This window comes from Erpetoichthys calabaricus, chromosome 9, assembly GCF_900747795.2.
Source record: "Erpetoichthys calabaricus chromosome 9, fErpCal1.3, whole genome shotgun sequence".
Taxonomy (NCBI): Eukaryota; Metazoa; Chordata; class Cladistia; order Polypteriformes; family Polypteridae; genus Erpetoichthys; species Erpetoichthys calabaricus.
The window spans coordinates 192,879,229-192,893,152 of record NC_041402.2 but is presented as its reverse complement, the minus strand read 5'-3'; the positions used below and the strand labels follow the sequence as shown (position 1 = coordinate 192,893,152).

General features: G+C 37.4%; 1 protein-coding gene across 1 annotated transcript; it reads left to right on the top strand.

Moving 5' to 3' along the window:
- The first annotated feature begins 355 nt into the window (after positions 1-355).
- LOC114657288 (uncharacterized) lies at positions 356-4,558 on the top strand. Its single transcript, XM_051932258.1, has 5 exons — positions 356-484; positions 734-799; positions 909-955; positions 3,246-3,394; positions 4,257-4,558. The coding sequence occupies exons 1-5, from the start codon at positions 407-409 to the stop codon at positions 4,556-4,558; spliced, it is 642 nt and encodes a 213-aa protein (XP_051788218.1). The 5' UTR covers positions 356-406.
- Positions 4,559-13,924: the final 9,366 nt, after the last annotated feature.

The window sequence follows — 13,924 nt, the reverse complement described above, 5'->3', positions numbered from 1 at the left end:
GAATCGGTATTATTGTGATCAATACTGTTCTGTTAATATTTATATTCTCTATGTATGTTTTTTGCATATTTTCATATCTTTATGTAGATATTCAAGACGTGTTATATGGCTACATGCAGGGACCTCCAATCGGAATCCACGTTTCATTGCTAGATATTTTCTTGATGCTGTGGAAACAGAAAATGGTGAAACGTTTACTTTCATTTCCAGCTAATTCCTATGATAAATGAGTTTCTTTAGCTGTATATTGTTAGCAGATTTTCTTAATATTTTATAGAGCATTTTTCTGGCTGTGTGCTTTATATTACTGTGTTTTATTTATTTTTGAATTGCTATGGCTGTAGGTTGTCCACACCTTGTGAGAGCAGATAGGGGTTGTGAAAATTCTTTAGTTGCCATTATACAGATGTCTTTTAGATACCGTCACCATGACAGCTTAGCAGGAGTTAACAGTTTCAGATATGGGAAGTCTATACATAATCAAGTAAGTATAAAAAAATACCAGATTGTTTTATATTTCATTATTGTGGCTACCTTTAAAGATGAAAAAGCTATGTACAGTAGGAAAATGCACATGCTTTCAACAATTACTGCTTCATAAATCCTATCACAAGTAATATGATGTGTGACAATATCCCTTGCGAGTGTTTGCTGACAGGATTTTACAGGACTGAATTTAATATTTTGGGGGAAAAAATCACCAATATTATTATTCTGTTTTTATTTCAAAAAGCGAGCAGAGTACTTTAATGGATACCTAAAAAAATCATGGATATCTTTCTGGCAAAAACATTTTGAGGTGTGCAATGTAGATGTAATACGTGTCTCTTTGATTAACTAATGATTGCATATAGTATTGTTAGCATTTTTTCCCTTAGTACACCTAAGAAATTTTGCCTTTTTGACAGGCAATGGTGGAAGCTGGAATTTTGGAACTATCCAATCCCATACATATGTATGTATTGTACATTTATTAAAATATATATATATATATATGGGCGGCACGGTGGCGCAGTGGGTAGCGCTGCTGCCTTGCAGTTGGGAGACCTCGGTTCGCCTCCCAGATCCTTCCTGTGTGGAGTTTGCATGTTCTCCCCGTGTCTGCGTGGGTTTCCTCCCACAGTCCAAAGACATGAAGGTTAGGTGTATTGGCGATTCTAAATTGTCCCGTGTGTGTGTGTGCATGTGCCCTGCGGTGGGCTGGCGCCCTGCCCGGGGTTTGTTTCCTGCCTTGCGCCCTGTGTTGGCTGGGATTGGCTCCAGCAGACCCCCGTGACCCTGTGGTTGGGATATAGCGGGTTGGATAAAGGATGGATGGATATATATGTATAAATTGATTCATATACACAGTATATATGTAAATGCTTATCTATTTATTAGTTGTTATTTTTCAATTTAAAAATTATGTTTACATAATGGGGCAGCACGGTGGCGCAGTGGGTAGCGCTGCTGCCTCGCAGTTGGGAGACCTGGGGACCTGGGTTCGCTTCCCGGGTCCTCCCTGCGTGGAGTTTGCATGTTCTCCCCGTGTCTGTGTGGGTTTCCTACCACAGTCCAAAGACATGCTGGTTAGGTGGATTGGCGATTCTAAATTGGCCCTACTGTGTGCTTGGTGTTTTTGTGTGTGTCCTGCGGTGGGTTGGCACCCTGTCCGGGATTGGTTCCTGCCTTGTGCCCTGTTTTGGCTGGGATTGGCTCCAGCAGACCCCCGTGACCCTGTGTTTGGATTCAGCGGGTTGGAAAATGGATGGATGGATGGATTTACATAATGGAGACTGAATTCTTGTTTAAAGAACAGGATGAGCAAGAACTAAATACTATTAGATTAGATTAACTTTATTAATCCCATGGGACTAGGGTGTTGTACCGTGTTAGCCATTATGAATGTAGTGAAAAGTTCAGCAAAACGACACCTTTAATTGGCTAACTAAAAAGATTACAATATGCAAGCTTTCAAGGCAACTCAGGCCTGTTTTTCAGGCAAGATGTAAAGGGCCCTGAGATTCCTCAAAAGCTTGCATATTGTAATCTTTTTAGTTAGCCAATTAAAGGTGTCATTTTGCTGGACTTTTCACTAATCCCATGGGAAAATTCAAACACATACAGCAGCAGACTCACAGGATAAATAATATAGCCAAACTATCAATAAGTCGATAAGCAAATAGAAATATAATGTGTATTGTGCAGATATTTCAAAAACAACTTCACGAGTGCCCCTGGTGGAAGCATTGAATTGCCTGATAGCAGTGGGCATTTTAACACACCATGGTAGAATGAGCCTGTGGCTAAAAGTACCCCAAGACAGTGCCTACTGGAGGGGATTTTTCATGATGGCATCCAATTTTGCCACAATCCTCTTTTTTACAACAGCTTCCAGTGTGCCCAGAGTTTGCACTGTGATGGAACAGCTTGTCCTGATACGTTTGTTCAGGCATTGTACCACTTTTGTGCTCAGGTTGCTTCCCCAGGAGACTGCAGCATGGCTACTATGGACTGGTAGAACATTTCCAACAGTTTGCTGCACACATCAAAAGACCTGAATCTCCATAGCTAGTACACTCTGCTCTGGCCCTTCTTGTACAGAGACACTGTGTTGTCAGACCAGTCCAGTTGGTTGTTTATGTGAATCCCCAGGTACTTGTAGCTCTGCACCTCTTCCACGTCGTCCTTCCCCGGATGGTGACTACTCAAAGGCTTTTTGTCTTGCTGATACTGAGTTGCAGGTTGTCCTGGCACCACAAGACAAAGTCCTCTACAAACATCCTGTACTCTTGACTCGTCTCCATTATTAATGCAGCCTATGATGGAAGAGCATCTGAAAATTGAAAAATACGAGTCAGTGTATTTTGGAAATAAAGATGCTTTTTTTGTGAAGGACCTCATGAAGTAATCAGCAAAAATGCTGAATTTTTGAGCATTATAATGGTTCAGTATTTATCTCTACTGTATTGCCAGTATGAAGTATTGGCTGGTACTTATCTATATGGAATCTTCATGTTAACCACATATAAGAGTAGCTTTTTCCAGAAACGTGTTTTCCTTTGCATCACATTTACATGTGTTTAGGTTACTTGGCATCCTGAAGTTTTGGTGAATGTTGTAACTGTGTGTACCTGTGAGAGAATACAACAAGACTGCCATGCTATTCACAGTTGCTTGTGTTTGGATACACTAGGATAGTTGTCTACATCACTATAAAACAGTTTAATAAGAAAATGTTTTTTATACATTTCATTCTGTTTCAGACACTGTGTCCAATATTGCTTTTTACCTCTAACTGAAAGGCAGCTTTACTCTGAGCGCATTGAATGGAACAACCACAGGATTCGTAAGCAGACTCTAGCTGCAGGACCATTTGGAAAACCAGACAAGCTTTATTTTTGTCCTCCATCCGGTAATGTTATCTTTAAACACAGCCTATCCAAATCTATTTTCATGCTTACCTTATAAGGTTTTATGTTTAAACTATTTTGGACAAAACTACGATAACATATTTAAGCCAACTATTAATTATTTTGTCACATTTGGTTTTATCATCCATCCATCCATCTATTTTCCAACCCACTGAATCCGAACAGAGGGTCACGGGGGTCTGCTGGAGCCAATCCCAGCCAACACAGGGCACAAGGCAGGAACCAATCCTGGGCAGGGTGCCAACCCACCGCAGTTTGGTTTTATCAGTTAGCTCAAAAACTTCAGCCTTGAAGAACATAAACTGTATAAACAATACTGTCAAAAGAAGCAATAAATTTCTCTCTCACTGAACTACACCACACAAAAGTTAGAAGGTTAGCTCAATTCTTTCACATAGGGCAACCTTCTGTTTCCCACATTTTATTTGTTGCCATAAGGCTGCAGATTAAGGTTCTAAATATTTTAATATCAATAGTTTTGAGAAGTCTTTGATTCCCAGAGTTATAAGCATTTTGAATTCCAGCAGTTGTAAGAGTTATTAGGTACTATTAAAATTATTTTTCTTTGTAGGAATCTTGTGTGTGCCTTTTGAATGTGTACTGACTTCCTGTCATGTGATTAGTCTTGGCTTGTTTTCCTGTATCTGTGTAACAATATTCTGTGCTTTTATACTTTACCACTGCAAACAAATTTCCCTCTGAGATAATAAAATCTGCCAAACCTAACCCATTGTCTAATCTGTTTTTTGTTTATTATATGTATTTTGCATACAGTATATGGTATTATGAAGAGTGCTCATTTACTGTTTACTCATTCCACTCATTTATTTTTGTCATAAATAGGAACTCCACATTTGCTGTGCACAATTGATGATGATCTTCAGCAGCATGCAGACACTATGGCTTGTGAAAAGGGAGCAACCCTGACTGTGGCCAATGTTGCTTTCAGGCAGTTGTGCTCCACTGTGTTGACTCTCCCCAGATCAATGGTTGGTTATTCAGTTGATGATGCTGTGGCTTCCTATCTAACGACTGCAAATCACATCACAACCCTTATGGCCAGAATGAATCTGATTGAGCCAGATAACTTTGTACAGGCTTTTGAAATATATGAAAAAAGCATCAGTTCTTCTCATACTAAATAAATTTTGTTGTTGTGAAAATAAATTGGTTTAATTATAGTTTTTTTGAGCCTTTACACATAGAAAGGTCCATTATAACAATTTAAAACAACCCAGAGGATATTGATATAGAACCTTTAGTATCCTTCCATAATCTATGTTTAACCATTATCAGTCCATTAATTTTATGAACTTGCACTGATATTAGAGTTCCTTGTGGCAGGAGAATCAAGCACCATTTATGAATTTGTTGAGTACAGCTTAGATGGCTGTTTTTGCTTCTCTGGGAGAGAAATTATTTATTTGCATCAGAATTCTATAGTCATAACATCAAGAACAACAACATAATCAATATAATTGTATGCACTTTTTTCCTGTATACAGTATATAATTTAACAACACATTTTAATGACAGGAAAAACTAAACATTTTACTTTCTTCTTGGTGATGAATAAAACAAAGGTCATCATCTAAAATATTTCATTTTGTAATTACCAATGGTATCCGTAATGTTTTTTTAAATCAGTGTTGTCCAATGATTTTAACAGAAGAACTTGGTTTGAGGCCGAAATTCTTTCCGATGGTGTATATTTTAAACATGTACATATTAATTGTGTGCACAATGAATCAAATTTGTTTAAAGCATTTGGAGCTGCCTCTGTTGACATTAACTGGCACAGCTCTTTACAGGTCTTTACAGACCATGGTACAGTGTTTGTGTACAGCTCTAAAAATGTTATGCCGATGGACCATATGTCTGAATGTACAGAACAAGGTTGATAGGTTAGCAGACACTCAGGAGCTGTGTAAATAGCAGTACCACCAAGAGGTCCACATAAAGGGCAGATATTTATCTCCCCGGCCTTAGCGAAACTGAGTCGCGAACATCGGCTAAACCCCAGTCGGTAAGATAGGCCTTTTTGCTGCTGCCTTCAATGTAGAAGACAAAAATTACAGAAATTAAAATGAATTTACTTAATGAAACACAAATGATCAACAAAGCAGAACAGAATACATGTTTACCCTGCGTTTTGCACAAAAGTAAACATAAGCTTAGAATTCAAAATGTTAAAATTGTGATTGTGACTGATACAGAAAAACATCCCAAAACAGCTATTTATTTTTATATGGCACAGAATCACACAAAGAATGTCTAAATAGGCTTTAATAGGCCATGTTTAATTTACAAAAGAGGAATCAAAGTGAAACCATACTAACACAGTAACTCTTTTGTTTCCCTTGTATTTTCAAATCCTGTTTAAAAAATAAATCCTACCAGGATGTTTGCACGCTTCAGGTCCTGGTGTATTACATTCTTGGAATGGATGTATTCCACAGCCATTGCCACATCAAGTGCAACATAATTTTTTTCTTCTGCTTCTAACTACAAAATGAGAAATGATTTGTAAAATCAACCTGAATTATCCAAGTAATATTTAATGCAACAAGGTCAGGAAGTTATCCTAAAAAAGCTGATATGAACTTGTAATTTCCAGGTATAATTTTATTTATAATGCTAATATCTATATTACTATAAACAGTAAAATCACCACTGTTAAATTAACACTATAGCTGCTGTGAAAGATTGAGGTCTCCGTGACCCCTTGAACCCTCTGAGCAGACGTCAGACACCATATAAAAGTCCAAATATTACTTTTATTTAGACAAAAATGTGCACTAAGCACCCTATACTCCACAACACTCATATATAACAAATCAATAATCAATACACTAACCACCACTCCCAGACACGTCGCCACCCTACCTCCCAGCTCAGCTTGGCGTACTGGGCTTTCCCATAGTCCTTTATACTCCCTGACCCGGAAGTGGTTCCTGGCACAACCCACAAGTCCTTATTCCTCCCGGGTCAGGGTAAACAGTCCTTTTCTTCAACCCGGAAGTACACCGTTTTCTCCTGTCCTGGGATTATGACGTACTTCCGGGTTATAGGGCATATAAGAGTCCACGGGCTTCCCTACAGCGACTCTTGGTGGTCCCCAAGGCATCCAGCAGGGCTGTGCATAAAAACTACATAGTCCATGAGTCCCTGCTGGAACTCGGGGCACGTCCGTGCTGCAGGGAAAGCTCCACCTGGTGGCCTGGGGGTATTGGCCGGAATGAAAAGCCGGCCACATATCACACTGCATAGATGGTCCATACTTTCCACATGTACAATTTAAAATGTTACCATAACACTATTAGAATTGATTTAACAGGGTTAGTTTAGCTGTTTACCCTTTTACGATGCCTTTTGTAGCACTTAACAAAAACTACAGATAGAACTTTCCAGCTTTAGCATTAAACAACAGTTCTTTCATTTTTTAGGTTATCATGGAGCTACATTACAAGCACATAATGTGATAACTACACAAATAGGAAAATGAAACAATTTAAAGCTGCCTGAGAAAGTGGAATGTTAAATGGCAAGCTTTTTACCAAGGATGCAAAATGGAACTAGTTATAAAGATATCTTGAATAGTCTATAGGAAGAATGCCAGAAATAATAAACATCCTTTAATAATCAATATTTTTGTATTGCATTAATATTAACTTGCATGAATAGAAAGCAATTTTTTCACATGACACAGAGGTAACATAAAAAGATTTAGAATGGATCAGAAAAACAACTAACAATATCCTTTTTTAGAATGCATGTTTTCAAGTAAAAACATTGCTAATTTTTGAAAACTTAATTTAAAAGGTTCAAATGTCAAAAACTCTTGTTATATCAACTTAAAGACAACAGAACATTCCATACCTTCACTGGACTGTCTGCACTGTGAAGTACAACGTGTAAACTTGCTCCATGGACATACTCATTTGCTATGAGTATATACTGATCTTTTTTGGTAGCAGCCAAGAATCTAACAATATTTGGATGAGAAAGTCTTCTACAGATAAAAAAATTCCATCATTAAACTATAACTATACATAACATGTTTATTTTTAAGGAGAATTGTAAATGAAGACTTCACAACACATTGTAATGTAAATATCCTTAAAAAATTCTGTCATGTTTCTTTGTCTTTAATACAAGCTTTTAGAAAGGTTTTCTTTTACATTCAATTGTCTGATGTTCACAGTTTTCAGAAATCAACAATAAACTAAACAAATTTAAACAATCAAGTTTCACTACAAATAATATAAAGGGAAAATAGAACTTACAAACAAACAAGGATCTCATGCAAAAAGTCATTACTGTCATCAACAGGAATCTTCTTTACTGCTGCTGGTGTTCCCTGATATGAACCAAAGTACACCGTTCCAAACGACCCTGACCCCACAGCCAAATCAGGATTGAATTTGATTTGTCCATCATCAACATATGGAACTCGTGGCATGTACACTTGTGAAGGAAATGAAACAAAACAAAAATAATACCATTGCAGTAAAAATAACAAACACACAGACAACTAAAACAGTTAAGTTAAATGAGGCAGCAAACGTCTTACTAAACACCAAACCCTTGAACGTAGGTAGCACTTATGCATTTAGAAGAATAAATCACCTTTTTTTTTTTCAAAATACAAAAGTATTGCTTTTCACTATGTCTGCATTACAACATACTGTACCTGGAGGAATTGCATAATGAGGAGGTGTTTGAACATCAGACTTTAATGAACCATCTTCCATATTTTCAGCAATTGCCAGTGAACAATGTTTTTTACTAGATGACACCATCAGCTGAAGAAAGTTATGAACATAAATTTACTTTCAATTAACAATGATTTTTCTAATGCAGTAAAACAATGGCATAAAATGCAAAGCACATTATTTTTATTTTATTAAAACTGTATTTCAGTCTTACCTCAAAGGAAAAGCTTCCTGAAAGTTGTGCTATTAGGCAAAATTTTAAAAAGAAATTAACAAAAAACTCCAGACAAAGAAAAACAAATTAATAATAATCTAGGTTTAAATTAAATTAATTGTAAAAATATTTCAATACCTTGTAAGTTGTCCATTGTTGGTTTTCTCTAAAGGAAAGGAAAACACAATCATCAATTAAATGTGTATAATGTTCTGCACATTCTGATTTCTCAGTTTAGGTAAGAGTCAAGTGCTGCTCTGTTATAGTTAAACTTTAAAGAAGTGAAAAAGAGTGTATGTGTACTTTAGCAGCAATGTAATTGTAGTAAATTTTAAAATCACTAACACTGTGCTTCCCTATAATGAAATAAAAAATAATAATCTTGGTAATCTGGAATACATCAACTCATGTAGTAGAAGGAGAAATTGATAGTTAAAGAAGTGTCTGGAAATACTTAGAAATGCTTAGCTGTTAACTAAACAAACAAGCATGATGGACTAAAAGGACTCTTCTTGTTTGCCAATTTTTTTTTTTTTATGTTCTTAAAGAATATTCAATAATCTTTTTTAAATACTCACCTTACAATTGGTGGAACTTTTCTTCAAATGGCCTGTAAAGTATTAAGAACATGTTACACTGATGAATAAGTCTAAGAAAATAAATGTATAAAATTTTAAATTCTACAAACTTGAGGTTTCCTGCAAAATTGGATTATCCTGTTAAAAAGTAATGTTTTTATTTTTATTAATGTGATGATTTCATCCCTCTATTGGTAAACAATTTCTAGAAATATTTTATAATAATCTGTAAGTACTTGTCTGTACCATTGCTGCATTCTCCACTAACATGGATTTTGTTTGTGTTAAGTTTTCACTTTTAGATGCCAAAGAAAGCTGTCCAACACCAGGGCCGGATTTATATGAAAAGAGGCCCTAGGCTATTCCACTTATGAGGCCCTTTCACCTTCCATTTTTAAGTTTGTAAATTACATGAGAGATAAAAAAATTTTGCTAACAATTTGAATGTAGGCCCCTCTTGATCTTGAGGACCTAGGCTGAAGCCTAGTTAGCCTATAGGAAAATCCGGCCCTGTCCAACACATATCACATCATCTAAGGAGAAAAGAGAAAACATTAAAAATGCCATATTCAACTTCCATCTGAATATTATTTGACAGTATGTTGGACTTGTCAAGAATCTTGATCATAAAAAAATTAGAAGCAACTTGTTAATTGCAAAATAAGACATTATCTTCTCTGTGGTTATTTTATTCACAGCAATATACACCATTCATTATCAAGCAATATTTATTTACACAGCAAAATTACCAGTGTTACAATGACTCTTCTGCGGTGGGTTGGCACCCTGCCCGGGATTGGTTCCCTGCCTTGCGCCCTGTGTTGGCTGGGATTGGCTCCAGCAGACCCCCATGACCCTGTGTTCGGATTCAGCGGGTTGGAAAATGGATGGATGACAATGACTCTTATGGTGTCAAAGCAACACTTTAATGTGTTTACATATAGAAACCATGGACCAATACACAGTAGATGTTTAAAGTGTTAATTTACTACTGCACATTTTGGTTTGTAGGTAATATTTCTGTGTTCATTTTTATATTAAGTTTTCGATTAAATGGCAATATGTTCAGTACGTAACACAGTTTAAACCAGTGGTTCCCAAACTCGATCCTGGGGGCCACTGTGGCTGCAGGTTTTTGTACCAACCAACTTACAATCAATTAGACTCTTAGCCTAACTGAGTCATTATTGCCCAGTTTGTGTTTTGGAGTCAATATACAAATTACAAACTAAGTTTGGTAGATTTTTTATTAAAATGTAATAAGCAGTTATATAGGAAATATGTAGTTTTTTTAAGTCGTTAACTGTATTTTCAACCTCATTGTCATTCTGCTTTTCCAGGTGTTCGGGTTATTTAATTGATTATTTACTAATTAGCAAGTCTGCTATTGAAATAGTTGCTGCTTTCATCATCCAAAGTGTCTGCTATGCTGGTTGGTAATTGTCACTATTAGGGTTAAATGAAGGGAGCAAACTACACAGGAAAAGGTGAAAATAATATGAAACAACAAAAGAGTTAAGCATTTATAGCTTTGGGAAAAAATTGAAATATTTTTAAATATCTTATAAATGTAAAAACCATACTGTTTTATTTTTCTGAACGCAGAATAAGAGAAGAGTAAAAAAGACCAGCTAATTAAATGAGATCAGTTGTTATCGATTATTATCACCAATTGTGAATCTGGTTGGAACAAAAGCCTGCAGCCACAGTGGGTCCCCAGGACCGAGTTTGGGAACCACTGGTTTAAACTATTAAAAGAAGTACCTCAATCTCTACGACCAACATATAATGTTTTCTTCCATATATCTGGAATTTCATTTAATGAGAAATACTCCTTCTCAAAATCTGATTTGGGCCATCTTGATCCATCCGCATTGCACAGTGTGTACTGAGCTTCATTTCTTTTGTCATCTTTCAAAAACATTTCTTTGGCTTTCTCTATTATATCATCATAACCATCCAATGGTTTCATTAAAAATTTAGGAGGCTCTTCTTCCAGAATTATCTTATGGTATTTTCCAGGGTTTTTTTTTGTTCTAGGTCTCCACTCCATTGCCATCACCTTCACCTTAAACAAAAATTGCATTTAGTACTTTGATATAAAATTCACAAAAGATACTAAATGTGAATTAATGTGCATAAAAAAGAAAACTGTATGATTAAGACAGGCAGTGTGGCATAGCAGTTAAGGTTTTGGGCTGCAAACCCGGAGCTTGTTGGTTCAAATGCTGGTACTGACACCACTATGTGACCCTGAGGAAGTCACTTCACCTGCTTATGCTGCAAAAAAACAAAAGTAATGTAACGAATTGTACCTCAGATGTTGCAAGTTGCTTGGATAAAGGCATAAGTCAAATAGATAAATGTGTATTATACATATAGGAAATATTTCATTTTCAGTTAAGTCATCTGCAGCAAACCTTTATAAATGAGGGTTTCTCCTTTTTAGATAGTGCAAACTGTTTCTTCTTCACTGATGTTTTCTCTTGGATGGCTTTTTTCATTTCATTGAAAATTAAAGCAGCATCTGCCAAAATATGTAGCTTTCTTATAAATTTTTCAACATTGTGTAAAATAACTTCATAAAGTAACATAAAAGGTTTAAATACTGGTTATCCTTTTACACTAAAATATTACTAAAGAGATACAAAAAAGTAAAATATACGTGTTGTTTTTCTTTAGGGAGATTAAATATTACTAAAGAAAGAAAGAAAAACTAAAACGGCCAAATGGGGCTATGCATAGGAAGTTAAAAGGTTTAAATAAAACAGAAATATATACCTTTACTTTTACTTCCTTGGTTTGTGGAGGGCGTATCCTGTAGCAAAGCTCTAACTTTTTCATGAAAGCCCCTTTCAGTCAATAAGCCTGAAAAATAGGTGTAAATACATTGACAACAAGCTACGCAAACCCACCAAGACATGGAATCGATTAAATCAAGGAGCTGCGCTACCTTCTTCCAGATCGGCCCTAAGGCGTTCATATTTTTCCAAAGCAGTTCTGGTCTCCATCGGCATCTGTAGCTGAGTCGAAAAACACCATCCCATACTATTAATTAATGATTAACACATTTCTACATGTATTGTAAGCATACAATACAACTGATAATATGTTGCGCTTATTTATCTGGTGTAACGAAATTTTCGCGCATTTAACGGCTGAAGTCCGAAGTGGTTTGTGCCCTTCAGAATGAAAAAAGTTTGCGTTCACCTTTTTAATAAAAGGTGAGCTTTTAAGCCTGAGAAATCGCCCCGTAAATGCACACATTTTAATGCACGCGTGTTTATATGTATACTTACACAGTATTAAAAGACACTCAGCAATTAACGTCATTTACCTTCGTTCCCGCTTTTGAGTCGTGCTGTAAATTCTTACTGTGAAATGCAATTGACAAATATTTTGGCGAATGAACTTGTGAAGAAGGTGGACCTAGAGTTTTACGTCACTTCCTTAACGAAAATGCTGTCATGCGGGGGGATGGGGGGGGGGGGGGGTGACGGAGAGCTGAAGGTGGATGACGGAGATAGGAGGGTGGAAGGTGGAAAACGGACACCGGAGAACTGAGAGCGGATGGTGGTGGAAGGAGAGAGGAGGGAGGAGGGAGGAGGGGTGACGGGGGATTCCTCGCAGGGAAGTGGAATATTTTGTCGAAGGTAGTAGGAAGGATGGAGTTTTCTCGGAGGGAGGAGGATATCCTAAAATGGACACTGTACAAGTCAAGTGTATTCACTGCACGTTATCGTGCATTACGCCGTTACTGGTGTATTAATATTTTGTTGACACATAAATATTGCAGGTTGGTAGCTGGTACCTTTCCCTATACTGGGAGGCCATAATGGAAGGACAGAGGGATACTGCTTCCCAGAGCCATATATATTCCCCTACACACAGAGTGGCAGCATCCCTCTGGTGGAACTCCCATTTGTACACACTCAGGGTATATTGGGAACTGTAGTTCTTATGGGCAGCCTTATTGGGTTACCTGGGTACTAGAAGGGGGAACCTGCAGGGGAACACTACCGTTACTTTGAGGGGGATTCCACCTGGCCTGGAAGAGCTTCCAGTATGGGGTACTGGGGCACCGAAGATACATCTAGGTCCAGTAATGGAAGCCACCTCCTCTGCATCAGATGGTCAGAGTCAGGAATCAGTAGACAATGACCACAGAGGTAGCATATTAGATAGATAGATAGATAGATAGATAGATAGATAGATAGATAGATAGATAGATAGATAGATAGATAGATAGATAGATAGATAGATAGATAGATAGATAGATAGATAGATAGATAGATAGATAGATAGATAGATAGATAGATAGATAGATAGATAGATAGATAGATAGATAGATAGATAGATAGATAGATAGATAGATAGATACTTTATTAATCCCAAGGGGAAATTCCCATACTCCAGCAGCAGCATTCTGATAATAACAATATTAAATTAAAGAGTGATAACAATGCAGGTATACAGACAGACAATAACTTTGTATAATGTTAACGTTTACCCAAGGGGTGGAATTGAAGAGTCGCATAGTGTGGGGGAGGAACGATCTCCTCAGTCTGTCAGTGGAGCAGGATGGTGAGAGAAGTCTGTCGCTGAAGCTGCTCCTCTGTCTGGAGATGATCCTGTTCAGTGGATGCCGTGGATTCTCCATTATTGACAGGAGTCTGCTCAGCGCCCGTCGCTCTGCCACAGATGTCAAACTGTCCAGCTCCGTGCCTACAATAGAGCCTGCCTTCCTCACCAGTTTGTCCAGGCGTGAGGTGTCCCTCTTCTGCATGCTGCTTCCCCAGCACACCACTGCGTAGAAGAGGGCGCTCACCACAACCGTCTGATAGAACATCTGCAGCATCTTATTGCAGTTGTTGAGGGATGCCAGCCTTCTAAGCAAGTATAGTTGGCTCTGTCCTCTCTTGCACAGTGCATCAGTATTGGCAGTCCAGTCCAATTTATCATCCAGCTGACCTCCCAGGTATTTATAGGTCTGCACCCTCTGCA

Coding starts and splice junctions, on each gene's coding strand:
- LOC114657288 (XM_051932258.1), top strand. CDS start 407: ATGTCTTTTAGATACCGTCACCATGACAGCTTAGCAGGAGTTAACAGT. Junction 485..733: donor GGAAGTCTATACATAATCAA/GTAAGTATAAAA, acceptor TATTTCAAAAAG/CGAGCAGAGTACTTTAATGG. Junction 3,395..4,256: donor TTATTTTTGTCCTCCATCCG/GTAATGTTATCT, acceptor TGTCATAAATAG/GAACTCCACATTTGCTGTGC.